This window comes from Balaenoptera ricei, chromosome 14 (assembly GCF_028023285.1).
Source record: "Balaenoptera ricei isolate mBalRic1 chromosome 14, mBalRic1.hap2, whole genome shotgun sequence".
NCBI classification, from domain to species: Eukaryota; Metazoa; Chordata; class Mammalia; order Artiodactyla; family Balaenopteridae; genus Balaenoptera; species Balaenoptera ricei.
Window position 1 is genome coordinate 93,948,651 of NC_082652.1, and position 26,191 is coordinate 93,974,841.

A 26,191-nucleotide genomic window follows, 5' to 3' on the forward strand; every position below is an offset into this window, starting at 1 on the left:
GAGAACACCTATTTAAAAAAACCTACAGCTGATGACATACGTCATGAGAGAAAGATAAATGACAGTGCTTTCTCCCTGCCATTGGGAATAAAGCCTATTTATTCAGCATCGTTCTAGAAGTCCTACCCTGTGCAGTGAAGCAAGAAAAAGAAAGACAAGTATATGATGGGAAAGGAAGCAATAAAACTATGAACACAAATTCCAGGAAATCCACAAAAAAGCTTGTAGAATGAATGAGTGAGTGCAGTTACACGGGGTCAGCACCCCCCTAGGTATTTATCCAAGAGAAATGAAAGTGTCTCCACGAAAGCCCCCAGCCGCTTGCACCAGCCCCAGACTGGAAGGCACCGCCATGCACACCCACGGGTGAAGGGCTAAGTGGCACATCCATGCAACAAGCCGTCAGCAATAGAGCGCAAAGCAGCACGAGTCTCAGGATACGACGTGGGAAGAGCAGACTCGGAAGTCTACACGCGGTGTGAGTCCGTTTATGAGGCGTTCTGGAAAAGGCAGAGGGATCCGTGGTTGCCAGGTCAGGGTGGGGCCGGCCTGGCTGTAAGGAGGCGGCGCGGGGACCTCGGGGATGGTAGCGGTGGCTCCGCGGCTCCACCCCCGGCCTCACTGGAGCGCATATCCTTCCACGTAAGCCTGTGGGCACGTGTCTGACGGTCCCTGAGAACCCACTCCCCAGACGGGCTTTCCAGGTCGAAGGGTACGCAACCTGTGAAGGCTTTGCAGATGTATCTGTGAGACGTTCGTACCGATTTATACTCTGCCCAGTGTCTGGGCCCCTCTCGATCCTTGGCCTGGGGCAGTGGCCCCGTGACCCTGGCCTGGTGGGGAAGCGGGTGAATTGCGGGCTCCTGAGGGGACAGCTCAGCAGTTTCTGATGCACGTGAAAATGTCCTTGTCTACCAGCCAGAGGCCGCCGCAGCCCTGGAGGAACGCGAGCAGTTTCGTTTGGTTGGTTTTTCGGTGACGGTGGGTGATAGTGTTCACGTAAGGTTTGCGTCCGGCACGGAATCTGATGTGCGGCTTCGAGATTTCTGGACGTGCGGGGACATGGACAGCGTGGCCACACGCCCTGCGTCCACGTCTGCGGTCAGCTCAGACTCGCCGCCGCGGTGACAGAGCTGCTGCCTTGGGGGCAGCTGGCCTTCGGTTCTCGAGCCACAAGGAATTGAAGGATGCCCAGTGACTATTCCAGAAGGACAACGGACTGAAGGAGAGGGGAGGGGCCCAGTGCCCAGGGCAGCGCCTGCCAGAGCATCACGCACAGACTCTCAGGCTGGTGCCGAGCTCCCGTCCCGGGGGAGGGGGCGCGGCGGCCTGCGGCCTTTCCCCGGGAAGGGAAGTCTCCCGTGGGACCAGGCAGGACCCAGGGCCCTGGGGGAGGTGGCGGTGCCTCACGGGAGCCCTGGCGGAGCCCATGAGGGGCGCCAGTGCAGGCTGTGCGGGGGGAGCTGCAGCCTGGGGAGAAGGCCCTGCCTCCAGTGCTGGGGGCCCTGCCCACCCCCATCCAGCTGCCACCTCAGCCCCACCGCCGTGCTTCTGGCCTCCTGCCCTAGAGGACGACCAGGCCACCGCAGGGCTCCGCAGCCGCCGAGGCCGTCCCGGGCCACCCCCACCTCCCTGTCCCTTCTCCCCCCTCCTCAGGAACCCCCCTTGCCTGTGGGGGACCCTGCCTCCCACCCCCAGCCCGGCTCTTGCATCCCCAGTGAGAACCCACTGCACCTGGTCCCCGTGAGTGGCGGGCCTGTGATGGTCGCGCGTGGTCCAGCCTGTGGAGCCCAGAGGTTCCTTACGGCAGGTGCGCCCTCAGCTCCCCGCACCCACGGGTGGCCGGAGGTGGAGGGGCCGAGAGGGGGTCAGGGCTCCAGTGTGGTAGCGACCCAGCCAGAGAAAGGGGCTCTGGGCCCTGGGATTCCCTTTGCTGCTCCTGTGTTTCCTCTGTGGAGCCGGAAGGTGCTGGTGATTCTGAAGGGGGAGCCCTTTCCCTGGGCTCTGGGGGTCGTTGGTCCATTTGAGTGCCTCTGGCATATTCCAGGTCGTCTTCCTGGGGTCAGAGGTGGCCCTGCAGTTCTCATGGGAACACCCCCGGGGGACACGAAGGGTGGTGTGGAGGTGAGACGGTCCCACCCACTGAGACCAGACACGGAGGTCCCCACTGCCCGCGACCGTCCCGGGGTGTAGGGTCCGCCTTCTCTCCCTCCGGAAACGACCACTCCGGAGTCTCCGTGTCCTCCCCAAGCCCCTGAGACCCGAGCCCTCCCCTCCCGCCCCGACAGCGGCGGGGGTGGCAGCCGTTAGCAGACGCCCCGTCCGGCCCCGACGGTCAGCCCCCGGGGGAGCAGACGACCGGGGCCCCCAGCCTCGAGCCGGGCAGGCAGGGTGTGAAAGGTCGGCTCGGCTCGGGCAGGGGCGGCACCGCCCCGAGGCCGGCGCACAGCACCCCGTGCGGGGCAGCTGTGGCCTCATCACCGGCGTCAGTGAAAGTGCAGGCAGTGGGGCCGTCACAAGTGGGTGAACCCGCGGAACATAGATTTACCGCTGACCCAGTTTTGGCCAAATAGGCCAGATGTGTCAAATTATGATAAATCAGCATCATTTTCTGGACTAAAAGTTCCAGAAATAGCTCCGTCCAGTGAACCTCCTGGCTGGTCCTTCGGGGGTGAGGGGAGGCGCCCACAGTACGCCTCTTCCCGGACCCACCTGATGGATCTGGCTCCAGGCCGGTGCACTGGGGTCGCTCCTCCAGCACGGGCCGGGGGGCCGGGGCCTTTGTCCCTCCCCCCACCAGCACACGTGGCCGCAGCCCGCCTGAAGGGGAGCCAGTGGCTGCACTTGGCCCAGGGATGATGGGGGACCCAGAGCCCAAGGTCGGCCCGGACGAGGGGGCGTCGTCGGGGGTGCTCCTGGGGCGGTGGGTCATGGGACCCCCAAGCACCCCTTGGGCTGAGGTCATCAGAGTCCTGAGCAGGTGAGGCAGGTACGACCCGGGGCTCCACCCTCCCCTCCCCCTCACCTACCAGCGGGTCCCCTTCCCCCGCCCAGGGTTTCCAACCCTGTCAGTCCCCGCGGCCCAAGCTGCGCCTTCCTGCCTAAATTCAGTTTTCCTGGAGCTGCTGTGTCCTAAGGCCCCAGGCCCAGTGGGAGGCCCGTGCCAGGTGGTCAGAGGCCCGGGGCATCAGCGCCGCCTGGGGGGTGCTGCAACCTCTCAGAGCCTGACAAGGGAGTGCCCCAGGCTCACCGTCGGGGCTTGGAGCGCCCACCCCCCACTGCTCGGGAGTGGACTCCGCTTTTCCACCTGTGCGCCCCACGAGCGGGTCCGAGACCGAGATGGAGTGGGAGCCCTTCGTCCAGCTGGAGCCGGCATCACCTCTGTTTGAGGATGGACCTGCCCAGTGACATCCAGGGGTGTATCCTAAAGCTGTGACCTTCCCTGGGGCCCACCCTTGTGTCCGGGGCCACGCGGGGAAGTAAGCACATGGCCGGTTTTTCCAGGCGCACGACCGGGAGGGTGACTGATGTAGAGGCCAAGGCGCTGCGCTCAGACAGCTCATTAATGAGAACGCCAGGCTCCGCTCGATACACATAAATCGCCCTGGGCGCTGGGAGGCTGGCTCAGAAAGTGCAAATCGGAGAGGTTTGCGGGAGTCGGGGTGCCCCAGGTCCCCTGCAGACCATTGACACATTGGTGTCCGGCTTGTGGAGCAGCCCTGCGGGGTCCTGCTCACCTGTGCGCCCTCAGGGCACCGAGGCCAGTGCTGCAAATGTCTTCTGAACCACGACCTGCTCCCTGTTGGGAGCACCAGGCGGGTCCTCACCTCCGGTCCGCGTGGCGATGGAAGGTCACCACTTCTTGCTGGGCGGGGACTCAGAGGGACGTGAGCCAGGTGGGGACGGTGCAAGGCCCCGGGTCCCCTCACGCCCGGTGTGAGCCGGGCCGAGACTGAGAGCGGAGAGCGTGAGGGGCGTCCGCTGAGTCTGGTGTGTTCTCCTGACCTTTCCTCCTGTTCCTCAGCAGTGATAGAGGTAACCTGGGGAGGGGGTTTGGGCTGGCTGGGGGCTCGGGGGCAGAGGTGCGACGTGGCCAGACGGGGGCAGCTGGGGAGGTCTGCACGCTCTCTGGCTTCTGCTCTGGACGCCCCTGCACACGGAGCCCCAACACCGGGGTCCCCACTCACTGTCCCCACCCAGCCAGCCACACACTCTGGGATTAATTAATAAGTCTTTTTTAAAAAATAGCTTTGCTGATATATAATCCACACACTATGCAATTTGCCCAGTTTGAGTGTACAATTCAGCAGGTTTTCATATGTTCGCAGGTTGTGCCGCCATCACCACCGTCTGATTTTAGAGCATTTCTGTCTCTCAAAAGAGAGCCAGTGCCTTCAGCACTCACTGCCCGGCCCCATCTCTCCCCCCACCAGCCCCAAGCAACCACGGATCGACTTTGTTTTTATAGATGTCCTTGTTCTGGATCCGTGAGAACAGAACCATCCAGCACGTGTCTTGTGTAACTGGATCCTTTCACTCTGAACTATCTTCAGGGTTCGTCTGTGTCGTAACAGGAATGAGCGCTTCATTCCTTTCCATGGCCCGATAATGTCCCATTGTATGGAGCTACCAAGTTTTGTTGATCCATTAGTCATCGGATGGACACTTGGGTTGTTTCCACTTTCTGTGAGTCATGCAGCCACGAACATCCGTGTAGTTTCTGTGTGCACATGCATGTTGACTTCTCTGGGCTCACGCCGAGGAGTGGAATTGCAGGGTCACGTGAGGAACTGTATGAGGAACAGCCGAAGTGACTGGACAGTTGCATGTTCCCATCAGCAGTGCACGAGGCCCTGATTTCTCCAGCACTTGTTGTCTGCTCTTTCATTCTGGCCGCGCTGGTGGGTGTGAAGTGGGACCTTCGAGTGGGTTTGATCTGCACTTCCCTGATGATTAACGGTGTTGAGCCCCGTTTCATGCGCTTCTTGGCCACTTGTGTGTCTTCTGCAGAGAAAGGTCTATTCAGATCCCTTGCGCATTTTTTTAATTGGGTTGTTTGTCTTTTTTTATGGTTGAGTTGTAGGAATTCTTTCTATATTCTAGATACAAGTCCCTATCGTATATGATTTGTAAATATATTCTCCCATTCTGTGGATTGTCTTTAAAGACCTCATCTCCAAAAAGTCACCTTCTGAGGTACTAACAGTCAGGGCTTGAACAGAAGGATTTTGAAGAGGAGTAGTTCAGGCCATAACAGTGTCCTTGAAGCGATTATGTTTTAAATTTGATTAAGTTTAATTCATCTATTTTATCTTGTTTGCTCCTGCTTTTGGTATCACATCTAAGAAGACTCTGGGATCACTGGTTTTCAGCCTGAAGACCTTCCTTTAGAGTTTTTGTAAGGCAGCTCTCAGTTTTTGTTTATCTGGGCAAGTCTTTATGTCACCCTCATTTTGTAATGACAGCGTTGCTGGATGTAGGATTCTCGGGCAGGCGGGTGTTTTCTGAGCACTTTGAACACGTTGCCCACTGCTTTCTGCTGAGATGTAGGCGTAATCTCACCGGAGTGAGCTCTCAGGTGACCTATCGCTGTCTGCTGCTTCCAAGGTTTCCTCCTTGCCTTTGGCGGTCAGCATTTTTCCTGTGATGTCTTTTCCCTGCTGGAGCTCAGTGAGCTTCCTGGGCGTGTAGGTCCTTGTTTTTCAATAGATTTGGAAGTTTTCAGCCACGGTTTCTCAAACACTCTTCTCCTTCTCTCCTCTCCCCTTCCTGCTGGTACCTGGATTCCTTGGTGCCAGCACGATCCTTGCGTCCCTCTGTTCTCAGCCTGCGTAATCGGCACCAATCGATCTTCAAGTTCACCAATCCTTTCCTGTGACAGTTCACATCCACTGCTGAGCTCATATAGTGAATTTTTTGTTATTGTACTTTTCAACTTCAAAATTTCCGATTGGTTCTTTTTAAATTTTTCTTTATTGATACTCTCCATCTGATGCAAAGGATTGTCGTCATACCTTCCACTACTTCTTTAATCAAGTTCTCCTTAGTTCTGTGAATGTACTTACAATGGCAGTTTTGAAACTTTTTGTTAAATCTGACGTTTGGTCACTCTCATAGGCAGTTTTTGTTGCCCGATTCCTTTTCTGATGTATGGGTCATACTTCACTGTTTCTTTGCCTGCCCTATGATTTTTTATTGAAAACTAGACATTTTAGATAATACAATTTAGGAACACTGGATATTGCCTTCCCCTGCCCCCCAGTTCAGGGCACGTTACTGTTATTTGCTTGTTTAGTGATTGGTTGGATTATTTTAGTGAAGTCTATTCCTGCCCTGCCCCCTGCCACACACACGCACACACACACACACACACACACACACACGCACACGTGTTCAGCCCTTGCCGCTGCTCCTCTAAGAGGCCCAGTCACCCTGGTTTTGGTAGCACTTGGGTCTCTTTCCCTGACCGAACTTTGAAACTCCTCTAATTGCTGGCTGATTGCTCTGTTGTTTTCAACTGCCCTTGGGCATAAATTCCTCTAGAAACCAGTCCAGCCACATTGTGGCTCTTAGGATGGAACAGTTTCTGAGGTCGGTGCTGATATTTGTTCTGACCCCAGGAGGGCTCCTCCAGTTCTGTACCCCAGTTCTCCCCTGCAAACTGGCCACCCCACAGCCTAGGCTGTGTCTTCATTAGATCCACAAATGTCCTCTTGTTTCCCTTCACTGCAACCTCTACCACTCTTGAGAGCACCCTTGGGTTTGAACGTCACCATTTTCTGTTGCAAATGAAGTCAGTTCCCCTGGGAAGTGATCAGGGGCATCTCTCTTACAGTCTGCGTCTCCCCTACACAACACCTCTGTGCCAGGGCTCTGGGCCTGGGGGTGGGGCAGTGGCAGGCTCCTTCCTTGGTCACCCCCATTCTCTGAGCTGAGTGCCCTGTAGAGAGACGGGGAGCCAGCGGGCGGTCCTCTCTGTCGTCTCTCCTGGCGTGGAACCACCCTCACAAGCTGGGGCGAGGGCTCTGGGGGTCCCGGCGTTCTCAGGGCACAGCCTCCATTCCACTGCAGGAGTGGGGGCTGCGTGGGAGCAGGTGCCCCTCTTCCCAGCCGCACTCCCCGGGGACTCAGCCCACGGGGCACAGGGAGCCCCGCGTTGGTGGCTGCAGCCTCGGGAGCGCAGCCCCCTCCTCGCTGAGCTGGGACGCTGCGGGAGTCTTGGTTCAAATACCAAAGACTCTCCTTTTTAAACCAGTTTCCACAGATTTTCTTGAATACGTTTTTCATTTTCTGTTGTCCTTAGGAGTGTTTCCAGAGGCTTTAAAATGGTTGTTTTTTAACGATTTTCTCTGGTTTTGCTGGGGAGCTGGCCAGCTGAGCTCTGCTTGCTCTCCTGTGGGAAGCCAACCTCCTAGTAAATTTTTGTGGTTTTTATTTTTACAGGACTTGGGCTTTTGTGGTTTACAGCCCTTGCCCTTGCGGTGGCACACGTGCACGGGTGGGCGTCAGGAGGAAGGGCAGCCCGGGAGGGACAGGCCTCCCTGCCCCCAGCACGTGTCCCCTTCTCCCCCCAGGGCGAGTGCTCCCCCAGGTGCCGCAGCCTCTTTGTGCTGGAGACGGTGTGCGTGGCCTGGTTCTCCTTCGAGTTCCTGCTGCGCTCGCTGCAGGCTGAGAGCAAGTGTGCCTTCCTGCGGACACCGCTCACCATCGTCGACATCCTGGCCATCCTGCCCTTCTACGTGTCGCTGCTCGTGGGCCTGGCGGCGCGGCCGGGCGCGGGCGGCAGCAAGCTGCTGGAGCGCGCGGGGCTGGTGCTGCGGCTGCTGCGCGCGCTGCGCGTGCTCTACGTGATGCGCCTGGCGCGCCACTCGCTGGGGCTGCGCTCGCTCGGCCTGACCGTGCGCCGCTGCGCGCGCGAGTTCGGGCTGCTGCTGCTCTTCCTCTGCGTGGCCATGGCCCTGTTCGCGCCGCTCGTGCACCTGGCCGAGCGCGAGCTGGGCGCGCGCCGCGACTTCTCCAGCGTGCCGGCCAGCTACTGGTGGGCCGTCATCTCCATGACCACCGTGGGCTACGGCGACATGGTGCCGCGCAGCCTCCCCGGCCAGGTGGTGGCGCTCAGCAGCATCCTCGGCGGCATCCTGCTCATGGCCTTGCCCGTCACCGCCATCTTCCACACCTTCTCGCGCTGCTACTCAGAGCTCAAGGAGCAGCAGCAGCGCGCCGCCGGCCCCGAGCCCGCCCTGCGCGAGGACAGCGCGCGCTCCGCCTCCGCCACGGAGGACGACGGCTCGCAGGGCCCCGACGGCGCCGGCCCGGCCGGGGACTCCGTGGCCGGGCCGTGGGCATCCGCGGGGCCGCCCTGACCCGGCGGGGCCGCGGCACCGGCGAAGAGGCTGCTCCCCCGGAGCGCCAGGACCAGAACCGCGTTCTCGCCTCCCGCCGCGCACGGAGGGACAGGGACGACTCTGGGGGCGCGGCTCCCTTTGCCGTGCATGTTGCTCGACCCGCACAGCCCGGAACTTGGCCCGGGGCTGACCCCGGCCTGAATCGGGGGTCAAAGCCATCCTGTGCTTTGAGTACAGAGCTGACCTCCGAGGAACATCACCAGCCCGCTCTCCGCTTTCCTTGTGTCTCTGGAGTTTTGCGTCCATGATGGCCAGCTAAAAATAAATGCAACGATCCCGGAAGCTCCAAGCCTGTAGCAGATGCCAGAAGGGCACACTCGTCCCCAGGCCTCACCTTGACCTTCCCCTGCTCGTCCCTGGTGGGGCGCAGTGGGGCTGGAGAGGGCACAGCCCCTTCCTGCTCCTGCCGTGTCACCGACGGTGGGCCGTGCCCCACCAGAGGGGTCTCCCCATCACACCTGCAGAAGCCCACGTCCCTGCCAAGCGATAGGGACAGAGGTGTGACACTGATGCGCGCAGCACCCCGGTTCCTTCGGGGGCGGGTCCCAGCCCCGACCTCTGACCTCCCTTCCCTGGCACGAGCTCCGTGGGGATCTTCCGGGATCCCTCCTCACCTGTTCGCCCCTGAAAACGCCCGGCAAAGCTGAAGGCCTGCACGTCAGCCGGCCCCACTCCTGCCCTCGGGCGCCTCGGCCCCCCGCCCCCGCCCGGGGTGACTGCGCTGCTTCTCTGGAGGCGAGAGGACTCTCCGCTGACACGTCGCTCCTCAGCCAGCACGGCTGGTCGTCCGGGAAGAAACCGCTTCCTCCTGCGGGGCGGGGAGCCTCGCCGATTTTCCCTCCAAGGGTTCGGTCAGCGGTGGAGTGACCCAAGGCAGCTGTCCCCTGTCCTCCCCCCCTCCCCGCCCGCTGCAGTGGCTCTGAGGGCACCCAGGCGCCCTGCAAGACCAGAGGCCACCTCGGGTCACGGGATGGGGTGCCCGTCGGCCGTCCTGCTGGGAACCGCGGGGGTGTGGGGAGGGGCGGAGCGCCCGCCGCTGGCTTGGCCGTGCCGTCTCCCCACCGCCACCCCGACCCCCCCACACGGTCCCGCCGGCTGCGCTCTGGCAGGCTCCGCTGGCTGTGGCCTCGGTTGCCCATCTGGGTTGGGGGCCGGGAAGTGGCCAGGTCCCCGCCGGCCTGCTCCCTCATACACGCCAGGGAAACCCGGACTGGAGACACCCCTGTGGGACAGCTCTGTGCATTTCCTGCAAGACGTGGTGTTGCCGTCGCTGCTTCCTTGGCCACCTGCTGAGAACGCTGGAAAGCACTGCGGGAGGGAGGGCAGGAGACTGAGCTTGCGAGTGCAGCTGTCTCAACCCCCCCAAGTGCTGGGCAGAGAGCGATGGTCAGTTCCCGCCGACTCACGACGCGCTGACGCGGGGGCACTGGGTTTGGGTTGCCCTGGCCACCAAACCAGTGGGGCAGGCTGAGTGGGCCAGGCACACTCCTCTGCACCTCAGTTTCCCCACCGGTAAAACCAGCGTGATCCCCAAGCACCCGCTGGCTCCACAGCCCCAGGATGCAGGATCCTGGTCCCCGCCAGAGCTCTCCGGTTGACCCCCAACGTCTGTGAAGCGTTTAAGGGGGTGACTTGTGTCTGTGACACTCCAGGAATCAGCCAACACTCCCCTTCCCCTCAGGGCTGCTTTCTGCACAGCTGTGCGTCCTCCCTTGGGCCCGACGGGCCCTCCCCCACCCCCAGCTGACCCGCGTGTGCCACTCAGACTGAACGGGGCAGCTCCGGGGCTGAACGTGCTCCACTGTCAATGTTGAGGGTTGGAAACCCCCATGTTTGCTTCCAAAATAGCCCCAATTCCTGTACCCCTTATCTTCGGGGAAAATGCATCCCCCCCGTGCGCGCGCACACACACACACACACACACAGTTTCTTCTTGGCCAGCTGGATACCAGGGCTGGGGTGGCGAGGGCAGCTCGAGAGCTGTGGGCAGGGTGCCGGCACCGTTTGCAGCTCTTTATCTGCTCTAAGCTTTCAGAAGCTCAACTGAATGAGATGGACTTTCTCACGCACGCCAGGAGCTGGGGCAGCAGCACCATTTTGTTCCCATTTCCAAAATGCTATCCTTGTTGAGAGGAAGAGCTATAAAAAAATAGGACATTTAGGGTTTTGGGGAAAAAGTGACCTTCATGTATTTTTTTCACTAGCAGCCCCACTTCTCGTGGGGCTGTTAGAAACGTCTGCCCTTTCCCCGGTGGATGGCTGTGCCCAGAGCTCGGGGTTCCGAGCTCTCCTGGCCGGGGCAGCAGCTGGGCTTGTGACTCTGCTGTGTCTGAAGCGCAGCTCTGGGGCTCGCTCCTCGGGAGGACACAGGGGCCGCGTCAGTGCCGTTTCTTGGCTCGTTAGTGAAGTCCCCAAAAGGCACCTTCATATGTCTTTTTGGTTTTTTACTATTTGAACTTACGGCCTTAATTTTTTAATTAAAATAGTTATTTTCAATTAACACATTATCAGAAGGAAAACAAAAATCCACCCCCAGAGCAGGACCCCTGTCCTGCGTGATTCAGTACACGGGCTCCAGGGTCCACACCGAGGCTCCCTGCTGCCGGGGGCGGCCACGTCGGATGTCACCACCTTTGATCAGCTCACTCAGACTCTCCGAGGCCAGCGCTACAGGCTGGGGTGACTGACTCATCGAAAAATTTAAAATATATCGCTTCCATGTATTTTGACTTTGTTGATTTTTTTGGTCTTGCCCTCAGCATAAATACTCTCCGTGGGAAAAAAAAAAATGCTCGGTACAAACGGATCCAACCCTACTTGCTACACAGAATTACCGGTTTTCCTTGAAACACTTCTTTTGGCCTTTAAAGGAGACACTCCCCAACCTTCTGAGACATCCCGTCGTTAAGGGAACTGTGCGACTGGCGGAGACCCAGGCGCCACCACCTCGCCCCGCCTGGCCCCGCTGGCGCAGGGCGGTCACTGTCCCCGGGGGCCTGAGGGAGCAGCCCCGGTCTCACAGGGGCCGGAACTGTCCCCCGAGGAGGAGACGCTGGCCCAGCCCTTCCCTGGGGTCCCCTGAGGTGAATGAGGACGAGACCGGTCCTTTACTCTGCCCTGGACCCCCCACTCCGACTCCACTCACAAGGCCACACTGGATCCGCGAGCAGTTTATTGAATTAAAGCCACCCTGACAGAATCACCAGTGCTCCCACACATGGCATGTAAGTCACCCCTGCAACCGGTAATGTTTTAATTTGGAGGCAATGACTGCTACAGACATCTCCTTTCATTTTTTAAAAATAAACGTTTTCAAAGCATCTTGCAGGCCAGAGAACTAAGCAGGATCCTCAAACAAACATTCGGGAGTTTTTGAGGAAAACTCAGGAGGAGGAAACGGCTCCGCACGCCTTCCACTGGCCACGGCAGATGCTGCAGCTTTGGCACCAGCCCCAGGACCGTGGACACTACAGAGCCACCCCTCTGCCTGGGGGAAGGGAAAGCGCCTGCGGGAGCCGTGTGGAAGCATCTAAACGCTCGCCCTGCGGGGCCTGGAGTTGGAGCAGGGCCGCTGGGCACGGCTGAGATGCTTGTGTAAACCGAAGGGGGACCAATGCCAGACCAGCAGCCCCACCACCACCAGGCACAGCGGATGCGGAGGGCTGCACGGGAGGAGGGGGGGCGGGCGGCAGAGATGCCCTGCACAGCACGGGGACACCTGCCTTGCTGTCCCCTGCCCTGACCCGCAGGCATCTCCAAGCCTGGAAGACAGACACCTAAGGCCGTATCTGCAAGCACACGATTCCCAGAGGAAAGGGATGCCGGTGCGGTAGCCCTCTGTGGGGACGGCCAGGGGGTCTGCCCGGCCCCAGACCCGGGCCCTCGGCCTTCCCAGGCGGCCCTGGGGGCTGCTGCACCTGCCGTGCCCCAGCACCCACGGAGAACCCAGGCCCCGCTCCCAGCACCCCGGGGCTCACACGCCCGGCTGGAGACGCTGGGTCAACAGCAGCCCGCCCAGGAGGGGCCGGCAGAGCCGCAAGGCCGCTGGGGGCCCTGGAAAGGTACCTACCTAGGGTTTCGCGACCAGAGCCCTGTGATGCTTCGGTACCTCATCCCCACGTGTCCCGGGCCCGACACTGCCGTGAGTCACCCACAGCCAATCTGAGGCTGCGGGCTCCGTGGGCTGGGACCCGGGCTCTCCTGGTGCCGTTTCTCACTGCTGCCCCCCCGTCTCACCCATCTTGGGGCTCCCCAGCCCAGCTGCAGGCCCCCTCGGCCCCATCAGCCACGTCGAGGCCACGGGGGCTGAGATGTGGAGGTTTCCTGAGGTCCTTGGTCCTGCAGGGCCCAGGGTGGCCTCCTCCTGGTATATGAACATGACCCAGGCTCCAGCCAGCAGTATTTTGAGCCAAAGTGGGAGAGGAGACCTGCTTTTCCGTCACCTTGAGAACAGCAGGCGCCCAGCCTGGGGGGAAAACCTGCTCACACGAGTCCTGGGTAACAGAGCACAACGTCGGCACCCAGGCCCCCATCACCCCCCGAGAGCCACAGAAGCTGAGCAAGACCCCAATGGCTGGGACCCTGTCTCGGGGCCGCAGCACCCACCTGCCCCACTCGGGGAGGACAGGTGGCCGGGCCGGAGCCCACGGCCCGTGGTCCCGCATCCTCATCCTCCCGGCTGCCTCAGAGGGCCTTGGCGCTGGCGGGATGCGCCGCGTGGGGGGCCGGCTTCAGGGGGTGGCGGGTGAACACGTAGGCCTGCCCCAGGATGGCCAGGTCCACCACCACCTGCAGCAGCCCGCACACGGAGAACTGCAGGGGCGCGCCGTTCAGCAGGAAGTAGGCCGTCTTGAAGGTGTCGCCGCTCGTCCACATGAGGACCATCTTGATGCTGTGGAGAGAGAAACGGTGGTCAGGGCTCACAGACCATGGTTCAGGGGTCACAACCCTGGGGTCAGGGCTCACAGACCATGGTTCAGGGGTCACAACCCTGGGGTCGGGGGACATAATCCAGGGGTCAGGGGCCAAAATCCAGGGGTCAGGGGACATAACCCAGTGGTCAAGGGTCATAATCCAGGGGCCAGGGGACATAGCCCAGGGGTCAGGGGGACATGCCAGGCCTCGGCCCACCCTCCCGTCCCTCCAGTCCTGGCCACGAAGCCACCGCGTGCACGGCTGCAGGGACAGGAAGGCCCTTCGGCAGGAGCAGCCTCAGCTCTCCGGAGCAGGGGAGGGGCCGGCACAGGGGCCGAGCCCACACGGCCTCACAAACGTCCCCTCCTTCCTGGCTGCAGGCACATCAGGTGTGTGTCCCTCGGGAGACATGCTGTGGCCTCAGACGGGAGAGGGAAGACCGCCACCTCCTCACGCCGCGTCCCACAGGCTGACCCTGCAGCACGAGAACTGGCCTGGGAGGGGCGGCCCTCTGCCCCACACACCTGCACCCAGGGGTGCTGAGAAGGAAACCAGAGGCTGCCGGGCAAAGCAGGGTGATGCGGGCTTCTCCCGGGAATCCCCTCCCGGCCAGGCCCCTCACTCAAAAGACAGCCTGAGGGCGATTCCATTCCTGGTCATTGGTGCCACTCCCAAAGTCTCAGATCGGTCCGTGTGGCACAGAGCGGCCTCGTGTCATCTATCGCTCACGTCTGCACACACCTCTCCACACACAGCATCTAATGCCTGGCTTGCCAGGTAACGAGCATCAGCACCATCGTGTTTTCCTGCATAAAGTGTTTAAATCAGACCCACTTCCACAGCAGGCGCACACTACATGGCTCACTAAGCCAGACCACGGTTTGAGGGGGGGCTTGCCTGTCACAGGGAGGAGGTGAGGACCCTCAGGGACAGGATGACACCAGGCTGGGAGCCGTCTGTGCCACAGGCAGGGCAGGCACTTTGCGCCCCTGAGGTGGCCCTGGTTCACCCCAGAGCTGGGAGGCCTCCGACCCCAGGTCAGCTCTTATCAGTAAAACCAGGCGAGGAGCCCGTGGCCCAGTGCAGGGATGTCCACGTCCCCTGCTCTGCCCACCGGAGGGTCAGCCCGACCGCGCAGAACCGGGACAGGAAGGGGACAGCTCCCCTGACCTGCGCCCACGGCGGCTGGAGGCTTCCATGGTCCTCAATCAGGAGAATGACTCAGGGCTCGGGGAGGCCCAGAAGGCTGGTTCCCGTCGACCCCGCAGCCGGCCCACCCGTCTCAACAGCCCAGTGCATCTCACTTGGCCTGTCATGTTGACTCACATGGCGTTTAAAGACTTTTGTTTTTAATTAGCTGATAACTAACTCTGCATTTAAAAATCCAGGTTATTATATATCATCAGTCCTTTTTCTCTGGCTTTCAACATTTATTTGACTTTGGTTTTTAGCAGTTTGTGGTGTAATGCATGTTTGGGACTTGCTGAATATCTTAAATCTGTACGTTGATCTTGCATCAAATTTGGGAAGTTTTCAGCCATTATTTCTTCAACATTCTTTTCTGCGCCACTCTTTCCCCTCTCCTGTGGTCTCAGGTGACACAAATGTTAGATTTCATGGTGCTGTCCCTGAGTCTATTCTCTTTTTTTCCCCCGATTTTTTTTCTGTTGTTCAGAATGGATGACTTATATTGATCTTCAAGTTCATTAATTCGTCCTCTGTCATCACCATTCTACTACTGAACTACTGAAGTATAGTTTTTATTTAGCTACTGTATTTTTCAATTTAAATTTTTCTAGTTGGCTTTTGTTAGAGCTTTTATTTCTCTCCTGAGATCGTCTGTCTTTGCGTTCATTTCAAGAGTGTCTGCTATTGCTCCTTAGAGCTCAGTTATACTAGTGACTTTAAAATCGGATAATTCCAGTATCTGTGTCACCTTAGCTGACTGTCTTTCGATTCTTTGTTGTCTGTTGATTGTCTTTTCTTTTGAGAGTTGTTGACATTTTCCTACTCTTCATGGTGAGTAATTTTGGTTTATATCCTAGACGTTTTTAACATTATGTAAGGAGACTCTGTCTTGCTTCAATCCTGTGGAGAATGTCGTTTTTTATGTTCTACCAGGGAACTGACACGGTTAAGTTCAAGCTGCAAGTTCTGGCTGGTTTTCAGGGGCTACGGCTCAATTTCAGTTCAGTTTTCAAAACCACTGCGGCGCTATTCGTATCTGCACTGTGTGGGCAGCCCTCGGTGGCCAGGCTGGGACTTGGGTGGTGGTCTGCCCCACAGGTCCTGGAGGAGAGCCCTTCCTGCTCCTCAGACCAGGCAGAGCGGCTTCTCTCGGAGCTTTCTACCCAGCACACCGTTCCGGACTTGGGGCTGTGCTCGAGTCCCAGGCTGGCAGATGTGAAAAAACAAAACACCTCGTGTCATTCATACTTCCTCCCCGCAATCCGTCTGCTCCAGCACCCAGGCTGCTCCGTCCGTCCCGTCCAGATTTGTAGCTGCACCCAAGGGGAAAGACGGGCCCTTCACGGAAAAGATCTGAGATTAGTAGCATTCCATCACTGGCCACCCTGTGTCCCGTCCCGAGTTCTGCTGGCCTTCGCTGACTGGTCCCTGTGGGCACCTGACCTAGTAGACCCTGGACAACGGCTGAGGAGCAGCAGGGAGAATGCCTCGTTGCTGTCATCTCTTCTACGTGGCATCTGTCGCCGCAAAGTTGTGCCTCTCTCTCCGTCTGAATTCTGTCCTGCTCTGGTGCACCAACTCGGAATTTTAGAGTGAAGTAGCAGTGTGACAAATGGCCTGTAGGTGACTCTGCATCACGGCCCAGGGACACAGGGGACTGGACAGGGGCCGCCCACGGCGGCGCGGGTCAACCTGCACACGTGGAACCCCGGGGGGATTGCAGAGGCCGGGCGGGAGGGAGATGCACACGACACGGTGGAGAAACGCACCAGAGCGACAGCTGTGGCGGGAGCGGTGTGCGCCGGGGACTGGGCACCAGGAGGCTGCGGGCACCTGGGCAGACCGGAGCCAAGATCCACCCATCCGAGCTACAGACATGCCCGGCCTGCCAGCGAGGCTGCCCACAGCTTTCCACAGCTCGGAGCACTTCCATTTCAAAGGAAAACCCACACCCACAGAGCAAGCATTTCAAGGAGAAGCTCCGACAAGCAACCGCTATTTCTGCAAAAGGCCGTAAAGACAGGAAGAGAACCAACGAGTCATAAATGAGTCTAGTTCTATTTTACAGAATTGGGAGCTGAGGCACAGTCTCCCCCAGAGATACCCGAACTTAACAGGAGACCCAAAGACCCTCCCTCCAAAAACAAACAACACGGGGTGGCCTGTGCGGCCCCTGTTATGGAGGAGAGGCTGAGACACAGAGAAGTCGGGTGGCTCGCCCAAGGGCACACAGCGAGTGCCTCGCACTGTGGGAAGGGCTGGGGAGGGGGCGGCAGGAGGCACAGCTGGAGCCTGTCCCGGGCTGGTGTCCCTCTGGGCCCTGAAGGCACAGGTGCACCTTCACCCCGGCAAGTGGAGACGTGAGGTCATCGCAAAGAGCTGGGCCCTGCCTGACGCACACGAACATTTTTAGCTGCCCAGGCACCTCCCCGGCCCCGGCCCCGCAGTCGGCTCTTGCCCCGGGGGCAGGAATCCGACAGGCCCCACCACCAGCCCCACGTGTCGAGGGCTCGGGGCAAATATTAATCAAGCTGCTCCCAGCCCGTCTGAGCAGAAGACCAGTGCCAGCCTGAGCGATGTGAGCCCTCGTGCAGGGCGCTCTGGACATAAAAGCTCGTGCCTCGCACCCTCTGGTCACCCCAGACCCTGCGGTGCCCTGTGGACGTGTGCCGAGCCCAGGCCCATTCTCCCCACACGGGTGTTAGGTCTTCCTTTACCCTCAACAGCTATCGGGCGGGGCGAGCCCCAAGGCTTGGCTACCACCGGCCAGCAGGCCAGGGACGTCCTCGTGGACACCACATCCGGAACTCGCCTGCTGCGCACGGCTGGGTCTCCAGGAAGACCCCTCCTCGAGCGAGGGCTCAGCCGGCCCGGGGCTCCGATGATGCCGGGGGCGCAGGGCTCAGAGAACCTTGCAGAAGCTGGTCTGGGTGGGAGGGGAGACTGTCCCCAGGCTGCATTCCTCCAGCTCAGGGGGCGCCTGGAAGCTGGATTCCTTTCTCTAGGTCCCTCCTCACACTGGTCCCCAGCTGCTGCCTCAAGTGCCTGGCCCTCCCCGCCCTCCTGCTATTTTAATCCGGGCTCCCGTTACCTCATTCTTGGCTCCAGCATTTTTCCTCCCAAAGTGAGCAGGCAGATGACTATTCCTAAAATACCTCTCACCTCATCCTCGCCCCACCCGGCCGTCCAGAAAGCCTCCGCCCAGCCAGGGGCCGCGAGGTGAGAGCCTCACCCCTGCGCCTACCCCGGCCCCGCCAGCAGCCCACACACCTCCCCGGCCCCGCCAGCAGCCCACACACCTCCCCGGCCCCGCCAGCAGCCCACACACCTCCCCGGCCCCGCCAGCAGCCCACACACCTCCCCGGCCCCGCCAGCAGCCCACACGCCTCCCCGGCCCCGCCAGCAGCCCACACGCCTCCCCGGCCCCGCCAGCAGCCCACACACCTCCCCGGCCCAGGCCACACCTACCCTCCTGTCCGCCTATCCAGAGCTCCCCGAAATTCAAACCCTACCCGGAAAACATCCCACAGGAGTAGGTCTTTGTGACCGTGGGTCACAAGAAACAATGGTTTCTTGGGTGTGACATCCAAAGCATAGCAATTTTTTTAAAAGATACATTGGACTTCATCAAAGTCAAATCTTTTGTGCTGCAGTGTGAAAAGACAGCATACAATGGGAGAAGATATTTGCAAATCACATATCTGGTAAGAATAGTTAAAGACCTCTACAACTCAATAATAAAAGACAAATAACCAAATTTTTAAATGGGGAATGAATCTGGATAGACCTTTCTCTAAAGAAGACGCACAAATGGCCAATAATCACAGGAAAAGGTGTTTGATGTCATTAGTCACCAGAGAAACAAATCAAAAGCCACAGGAGATCCCACTTCACACCCACGAGGATGGCTACAATCAAGAGGTCAGATGGTAACGAGCGTTGGTGAGGGTGTGGAAAAGCCAGAACCCCCGAACACCCCTGGTGGGAACGGAAAATGGTGCAGCCACCAACTTAGCAATTCCACTGCTAGGTGTATTCCAAGACAAAGGAAAACGTATGTCCACACAGAAACTGGTACACAAATGTTCACAGAAGCGCTGTTCACAACAGCCAGAAAGACGGCGAACCCAAATGTCTACCAGCTGAAAAAGAAATAAACAAAACTCCATCTGTCCGTACACTGAAATACTATTCAACCTTAGGAAAGATGGACGCTGACAGATCGTACGTGGACGGACTTTGGGAACCTTATGCAGAGTGAAAGCAGCAAAGGACCTCGTATCGTCTGATTCCATTTACATGACGTGCCCAGAGCAGACAGAGCCGCAGAGACAGAAAGCAGACCAGTGGTTGCCCAGGCCTGGCAGCGAGGGTGGGGGAAATGGGGAGTACTAATGGGTATGAGACTGCTTTCTGGGTGACGAAAATGTCCTAAAATTAGATTGTGGTGATGGCTGCACAACTCTGTGAAAGTCCTAAAATCCACTGAATTGTGTACTTTAAATGGCGATGGTGTGATAGGTTACATCTCAATGAAGTTTTTTTTTTTTTTAAAGTTCCAGGGCTTTTGCTGAATTCTAATTCCAGCCCTCCTCGTCCATCGACTGGACCCTGGGTGTGGCGTGTGCGCACACGCGCAGGGGTGTGTGGCGTGTGCGTGTGTCCCGTGGCGGAGAAGCACGTGCGGGAGCCCACACGTGCGCCGTTACCACGTGCACCACGCATGGCATTCTCCATTCACACCACTGTGGGCTTATTACGTGTCAAGGACGACAGAGGAAGATGAGTAGGGGGCTGGGAAGTGACATACGTGCGGCCCCCGGGGGAGACGCCGCCCTGATTCCCGAGCAGCCAAGGCTCCAGGCGCCCCGCTCCAGGTTCAAGGGCAACGCCGGAGCCGGAGCAGGTGGACACTTCCCGGACGCTGCCTGTCAAGGCAGGAAGTGTCCCCGCTGGGACAAGGCAGCGGGCGGGGCGGCCCCAGCGGCTGCGGCGCCTCGGCATCCCCACCACACCACGGCGGCCACACACACACCTGCACCTGCACCTGCACCTGCACACACACACGCACGCGCGCACACGCGACCTCCTCTCGCGGCCCCTGCTCGTCCCGGGGCTTCCCGCCTGCCCCTCCCCCTCCTCGATCGTAACCGGTTCCACGGCTGGTTTTCCCCACGCTGGCTTCCTCTTCCCGTCCCAGCCGCCCCCAGGCTCTCCAGTAATTACTTGTTGGGGAACATCTTCCGATCCAGCAAAACGCGGAGGAAGGAGGAGGAACTTCACTCACAGTCGGCCTCTTAGGGCCGCTGCACTAATTAGTAACATGAGTCAAAAGCTGCAGCACTTTCTATTACTGGTTCAGAAGCAACAGTCACTTAACATTTTGTAAAGGGAAATCATCAAGTATCTCTTGCATTTCCTCCAAGAAATGTACGTGTGTGAAAATGTGTGTGCATGTGTGTGTGAGCATATGTGCACGTGGTCTGTGTGTGCATGTTTGAGAATCTGCGTTTGGGAGTGTGGGAGTGTGTGCGTGTGAGCGTGTGCACACGTGTGTGTGTGAGTTGCGTGTGTGAGTGTGCACACACCTGTGTGCGTGGGCTCACACCCTCTGAACGCGTCCATGGGTAGGCCCTTCCAAGCAGGTCCGCAGGAGACGAAGTCGGTCCTCGAATAGGACCTCACAGCCCCTTCCCTTCTTACACCTCCTGACGGTCTTCTGTCTGAAGCAAGCTGAGGCTGAGTGTCCCGCAGCAGATCTGTGGTGGCCTTGACCACAGGGCTTTGCGAACCCCAAGTCCCAGTGGGTCCAGGGCGTCTCCATCATAGAGAAGGTCGGGGGATGAAGCAGCCCTCCCGGCGGGCTCCCTGAGGATGCTGGGTCAGGCCACGCAGAGCGGCTGCCGGGAAGTGGGGACGAGGGCCAGAGGCAGCCCTGACAACAAGTCCTGCGTCCAGGCCTGGGTGCAGGAGAGCGAGGGAGGCCTCTGGTCCTCTGCTTGGGACGGGACGGGCCAACCTCAGGAGGCTCCTGTGTCCATGCCGAGGGGGGCTGACCACGCAGCCGGCTGGGGGGTCCCGTGCCAGGGCAAGTTCTGGGCTGAACCCAGGCTGAACCGACCCCGCTAAGTGCACACAGGGAGCCCCAGCCTCTCTCTTCCAGGCTGGGACGTGGAAGGCGGGAGGGGAGCTTCCCTCACGGCCCCACCCTCCTCGCTCCGCCCAGGAGCCCGAGACCCGCCCCACAGGAATCAGGCTACAACGTGACGGGCTGGACGCTCGTGGGGGGGGGGGGCACCACACTCGCCACGGCTCAGGCTCCAGCAGGCGTCCAGACTCCCTGAACACACGGGTGGCATCGTGCTGGCCCTGGGGACGAGGGAAGGGTCAGGCGCAGGTCAGACCAGCCCGGCCTGCACAGGGACACCTAGGAGTCTCATTTTCAGGATCGTGGAGTCGGATTTATTGACCTTTGACAGCCAAGCTGTTCTGGGTGCTGGGGACACTTCACTGAGCAAGGAAAGAAGGCCCCCGCCCTGGGGCCAAAGTGACAACCGAGACAGACGGACCTTGGCAGGGATGGAGCAGAGACGGGGGTGGGGTTGAGGGAAGACCCAGCAGAGGGACACGCGGAGGCCCGGGTGCCCGTGAGCTGGGCTGGGAGAAGCCGACGCCGGCGTTGCACTGTTTACACACCTGCTTCAGGTTTAATCCATCACTGCATGAAAATTCCTTTACCTTAGAGTTTCGCTTACACAGGCTTCTTGGAAGAAGCACAGATTTTACAGGAAACAAAACTGTAACCAGGCTCCAGCCCTGCACTCGCTCTCTCTCCCAGCACTCGGTCTGTGCCCACCGCTAAGAAAAAGGGTGTTGGCCCTTTAAATACACACAGAGCAGGGTCACCTCTTTGTTAACTCCAGCTGAGCAGAGAACCTGTGACCCTCCCATCGCCTCCGGTCACCTGCAGGGCCCGCCCCCCCCCACAGCAGGTGCAGAGGCCCAGCTGGCCCCCAGCGGCCCGGCCCTGCGGACCCACCCACGGAGCCCTGCCTGCGCATCCTGCGGCTCAGTGGACACGACAGCAACACTGAACAGGCCCCTAACCTAATTACACCTCCACCCAGAGCCCGTCTCCGAGCCGGCAGGGGCCACGATTAGGTTAGTCTTCTTAACAAGGATAAGTGGGCTCCTGAGAGGACCCCGCGCTCCAAGCTGATTGAATTAGCGGCCCGTGTCCGTGACACAGACTGGCCCCCTCCGCTGGCTCCGGGCCCTGCTCAGGCCCTGCCGGTTGGCATGGAGCGGGTCTTCGTCCCCGCGCGGCCGGGCCTTCTCGCCAGACCTGCTCGCGGCACTGACCACAGTCTCCTTCCCTTCCCTTCCGCCTTTGCCTTCTGTCTCCTTTACCCAGTGCCGCCGGGCAGGCAGGTGGTCTGTGGGGGCAGAGGCCCTGGGGGAGAGGGGCTGCGGTCACCAAAGGCTGACGACCACATGCATCCTTTACGCCCTGAAGTCAGACTCTCAGGAGTGTGTGCTCCACCCGGCCTCACAGTTCCCCGGGCTTCCTCTTCTCACGTCAAACGCCCCAGGTGCCAGGGCCTTCTGCACAACCTGTCACTCCCGAGGGCACCCCGAGGCCTAAGTGGGGCGGCCACGCCCACGGCTGCGCTTCTGCAGAGCAGCACAGGCCTCCATGGTCCGGCCTGGCGTCTTTCCAACACCGCCTTTGCTGGATGAACCATTGCAGCCCCACCAGGGACACAATTCCCACTGGGGCCTTCTGCACCTTTCGCTGTTGTGCACAAATTCTCCAAGAATTAGCCCGATCAGCTAGGTACCCACACTGGTAAATCTTCCACATTCATACCTGCTTCCCCAAGTGTTCTCCTATTTCCCAAAAGTGATTTAGAGAATCGACTATTTTAGTCCTTCATGAGTTCATTCAATAAATATTTACTGAACTGAACTGCTGTAATTTTCCAAGCACGTTGTCAGATGCTGGGGAAAGAAATAAACGGGATACAGTCCTTGCCTTCAAGGCCGTCAGTCAAGTAGATGAGCTGGGCAAATTAAAACAGCACATCACTGTCAGACGGCAAGGATGTTTCTGGAGAAACATGGAGACAGTGGTCAAATAAAAGGAGGTTTAGAAGGTCAGCCTAAAAGGCAGCTGCAGTCATGTGTCCCGTACCCAAGATAAGAGTATCGCACACAAAAACAAAAGGTTAGTTAAAATCAGGTGTGACACAAACTTCAGCTTCTTGGAAGACAGAATCGTCTCCCTGTTCCTCCCCTATACACCCTGGACATTACACAGAAACACCAGACTCTCAAAGGTGGGGAGAAGGCCACAGAAACCCCAGACTTGGAGCTGGAGAAGCAGGAAATGCCAAAAGGCCCCAAGAAGAGGCTGCTCTCTGTGCAAAAGACCAGGAAGGGCGCAGCCTGGCAAAATAGGCAACTTTTAGCCAATAACTGCTCTACTCTAGACAAACATAACAGAAAAAAAGGCAGCCCCACCACCACCCGTCATAGCAGAAGAGGGTGGAAATCCTAGACTTTTACTCCTGCCAGGCGTCCCAATCCCACCGCCAGGGTAGTGTCAAGAAAGCCAGCTAAAACCAAAGGTCTAAGTAAGACCCAGAGTCTTACAAATAAAATGGAAATGTCCAGGTTTAAACTGGAAATCATCTGTCATATCAAGAACCAGGAAGATCTCAAACAGAATTAAAAAAAGACAGTGTTTAGATGCCAAAACTGTGAGAAAAAGCAAAGATTTTCAAACAGCCACTTTAAAACTGCTTCAATGAGCAATTATGAATATGCTTGAAACAAATGAAAAGAGAGTCTCAGCAAAGAAACAAAAAGCTTCACAAAAGAAACATATGTAAAGAAGAACCAAATGTAAGTTTTACTGTATTGAAAAATACAATAACCAAAAGGAATAACCAAAGTGAATGGGCTCTCAGAGCACAGTGGCTGGAACACTGGAAAGAACCAGTGAATCATAACAAAAAAAGAAATGATCTTAACAGAAGAATCATAGCAAATGACCTAACATTCCACATCATCAGAGTCCTAGAGAAGAGGGGTAAAGGGCAGGACTGAAAAAGTACTCAAAGACATAACAGCTGAAAACTTCCCCAAATTAGCAGGAAATACAACCCTAGGGATTCAAGAAGCTGAGTGAATCCCAACCAGGACAGATCCACACCAAGACACACGTCACAGTCAAACTTCTGAAAACTAAAGACAAAAAAAAAAAAATCTCAAAAGCAGCTAGAGCAAAATAACACCTTACTTATAGGGGAAAACAAAAATCACAGTGGGTTTCTCATCAGAAGCCACAGAGGCCAGAAGGAAGTGGCACATTTTTCAAGGGCTAAAAGAAATGAACTATCAACCTAGAATTCTGTATCAGCAAAAATATCCTTCAGAGATGAAAGGGATATCAAGACATTCTCAGGTGAAGGAAAAGTAAAAAAATCTGCCACCACCTGAAATACCCTTAAAGGCTAGTTACAGGAGTTTCTCAAAACAGGAAAAAAAACAAAAACAAAAACAAAAACAAGAAAAGAAGGAATCTTGGAATAGCAGGAAGGAAGAAAGAATATCATAAGCAAAAATAAGGGTAAACACAATAGACATTCCTATTCCTCTTCAGTTTTGTGCATTATGTTGATTGAAGCAAAAATTATAATATTATCTGATGTGGTTCTAAATATGAATAGAGGAAATATTTAAGAAAATTGTAAGTGGAGGGAAACATTATGTATATGAAATATACCACATTAAAAATATCATAAAGGGAGGTAAAGTTTCTACACTTCACTAAAAAAATCTATACAAAGAGATACCCACTCAAAAACACTATAGATAAATACTCATTAAACAGTAACTCCCCATTCTCCCCTCTTCCTAGCCCCTGGCAACCACCATTCTACTTTCTGTCTATGAATTCGATGACCCTAACTCCCTCATATAAGTGGAACCATACAGTATTTTTCCTGTTGTGACTGGCTTATCTCACTGAGCATCATGTCCTCAAGAGTCCATGAAGTAGCCTGTGTCAGAATTTCCTTCCTGTTAAGACTGAATAATATTCCATTGTATGGACAGACCACATTGTGCTTATCTATTCATCCACTGATGGACACTTGGGTTGCTTCCATGTTTTATCTGTTATGAGTAATGCTGTTATGTTATGAACATGGGTGTACAATCTCTCTTCAAGACCCTGCTTTCAATTCTCTTGGTTATATGCCCAGAAGTAGAATTGCTGGGTCACATTGTAATTCTATTTTTAATATTTTGAGGAAATGGCATACTGCTTTCCACAACAGCTGTACCATTTTGCATTCCCACCAACAGAACACAAGAATTCCAATTTTTGCACATCCTTACCAACACTTGCTATTCTCTGTTTTTCTGACAGTCACCATCCAAACGGGTGAGAGGTGGCCATCTCACCGTAGTTTTCATTGTACAGGTCTTCCACCTCCTTGGTTAAGTTAATTCCTAAGCATTTTATGCTTTTTGATGTTCTCATAAATGGAACTGTGCCTGAGGGAGGCAGGGAGTGCCTGCGACCTGCTCTTGGTGGTGCTAAGGGGGAGGAAGCTGCCGCGTCGTTTCCTACGTTAAAGGGCTTGAAGCTTCTGCCTTCTGGAGACATCTGTGGACCCCGCCTCCCGTCCGTGGCCCGCAGTGAGCTGCTTCACGGAGGGTCTCGGCTTCCCCTCACCTGTTGCACAGGAACACACCTGCTTGCACATCAAGAGGTCAGAAGACCAGCGTCCTAACCCGGAACTGCTCTTGAGCTGGCAGCTTCCCAGCAGAACTGAAAGTGAAGCAGCAGATTTGCGCCCGGGTCCCCGCCGCGCCCCTACCTCATGCCCTCCGTGGACCGGTGGCGGTGGTTGCGGCAGAGCTGAGGCACGCCCAGCATGGCCTCGGTCAGCACGGCCAGGAAGCCCAGGCTCTCCACGAAGAGGGCCGAGTCGAGGGACAGGTAGGTGACGCAGCCCGCCACGCCGCTGAAGGCCAGGACACACTGCACGTAGTCCCCGAAGCGGCTCCAGCGCCAGAAGTGCCGGGGCTCGAGGTCTAGGGCAAAAGGGAGAGAGACGTGAACCAGGTGGGGAGGCCAAGGTCAGTGTGGGGAGGCCGGGACCGAGTGGGGAGGCCAAGGTCAGTGAGAGGAGGACGGGACCGAGTGGGGAGGTCAAGGTCAGTGTGGGGAGGATGGAACCGAGTGAGGAGGCCAAGGTCAGTGAGAGGAGGACGGGACCAAGTGGGGAGGTCAAGGTCAGTGTGGGGAGGACGGGACCGAGTGAGCAGGTCAAGGTCAGTGTGGGGAGGCCGGGACCAAGTGGGGAGGCCAAGGTCAGTGTGGGGAGGACGGGACCAAGTGGGGAGGCCAAGGTCAGTGAGAGGAGGACGGGACCGAGTGAGGAGGTCAAGGCCAGTGAGAGGAGGATGGGACTGAGTGAGGAGGCCAAGGTCAGTGTGGGGAGGACATAAACTGTGGGCTCCATCTGCCTCCATTATGGCATTTCTGAAGGAGCCTTGATATAGGTATTAGCTCCACATAAAAGACATTAAAATCCTTAAATTCTTCCTAAAATAGTCTGATAGTTAGTGTACTGCGGGCTAGTACCAGAGCCTCTGGAACCTCTCTC

The 26,191-nt window shown here is 57.5% G+C and overlaps 2 protein-coding genes across 11 annotated transcripts in view; one reads left to right on the forward strand and one right to left on the reverse strand.

Annotated features, from left to right (window-relative positions):
• The window catches only part of KCNG2 (potassium voltage-gated channel modifier subfamily G member 2), a 79,586-nt gene extending 57,938 nt beyond the window's left edge, over positions 1-21,648 (forward strand). For all 8 annotated transcript variants that reach the window (XM_059895016.1, XM_059895015.1, XM_059895018.1 and 5 more), the window contains one exon: positions 7,575-21,648. In XM_059895016.1, the coding sequence (XP_059750999.1) occupies positions 7,575-8,363 (789 nt within the window). In that variant the 3' untranslated portion in view covers positions 8,364-21,648. The remainder of the gene's footprint in view (positions 1-7,574) is intronic.
• SLC66A2 (solute carrier family 66 member 2) overlaps positions 11,561-26,191 on the reverse strand; it is a 48,046-nt gene continuing 33,415 nt past the window's right edge. For 2 of the 3 annotated variants that reach the window (XM_059895025.1, XM_059895023.1), the window contains 2 exons: positions 25,400-25,616; positions 11,561-13,296 (listed from right to left, as the gene is read on the reverse strand). In XM_059895025.1, coding sequence (XP_059751008.1) covers positions 13,089-13,296; positions 25,400-25,616 — 425 coding nt within the window. In that variant the 3' untranslated portion in view covers positions 11,561-13,088. The remainder of the gene's footprint in view (positions 13,297-25,399; positions 25,617-26,191) is intronic. The other variant, XM_059895026.1, reaches the window with a different exon arrangement.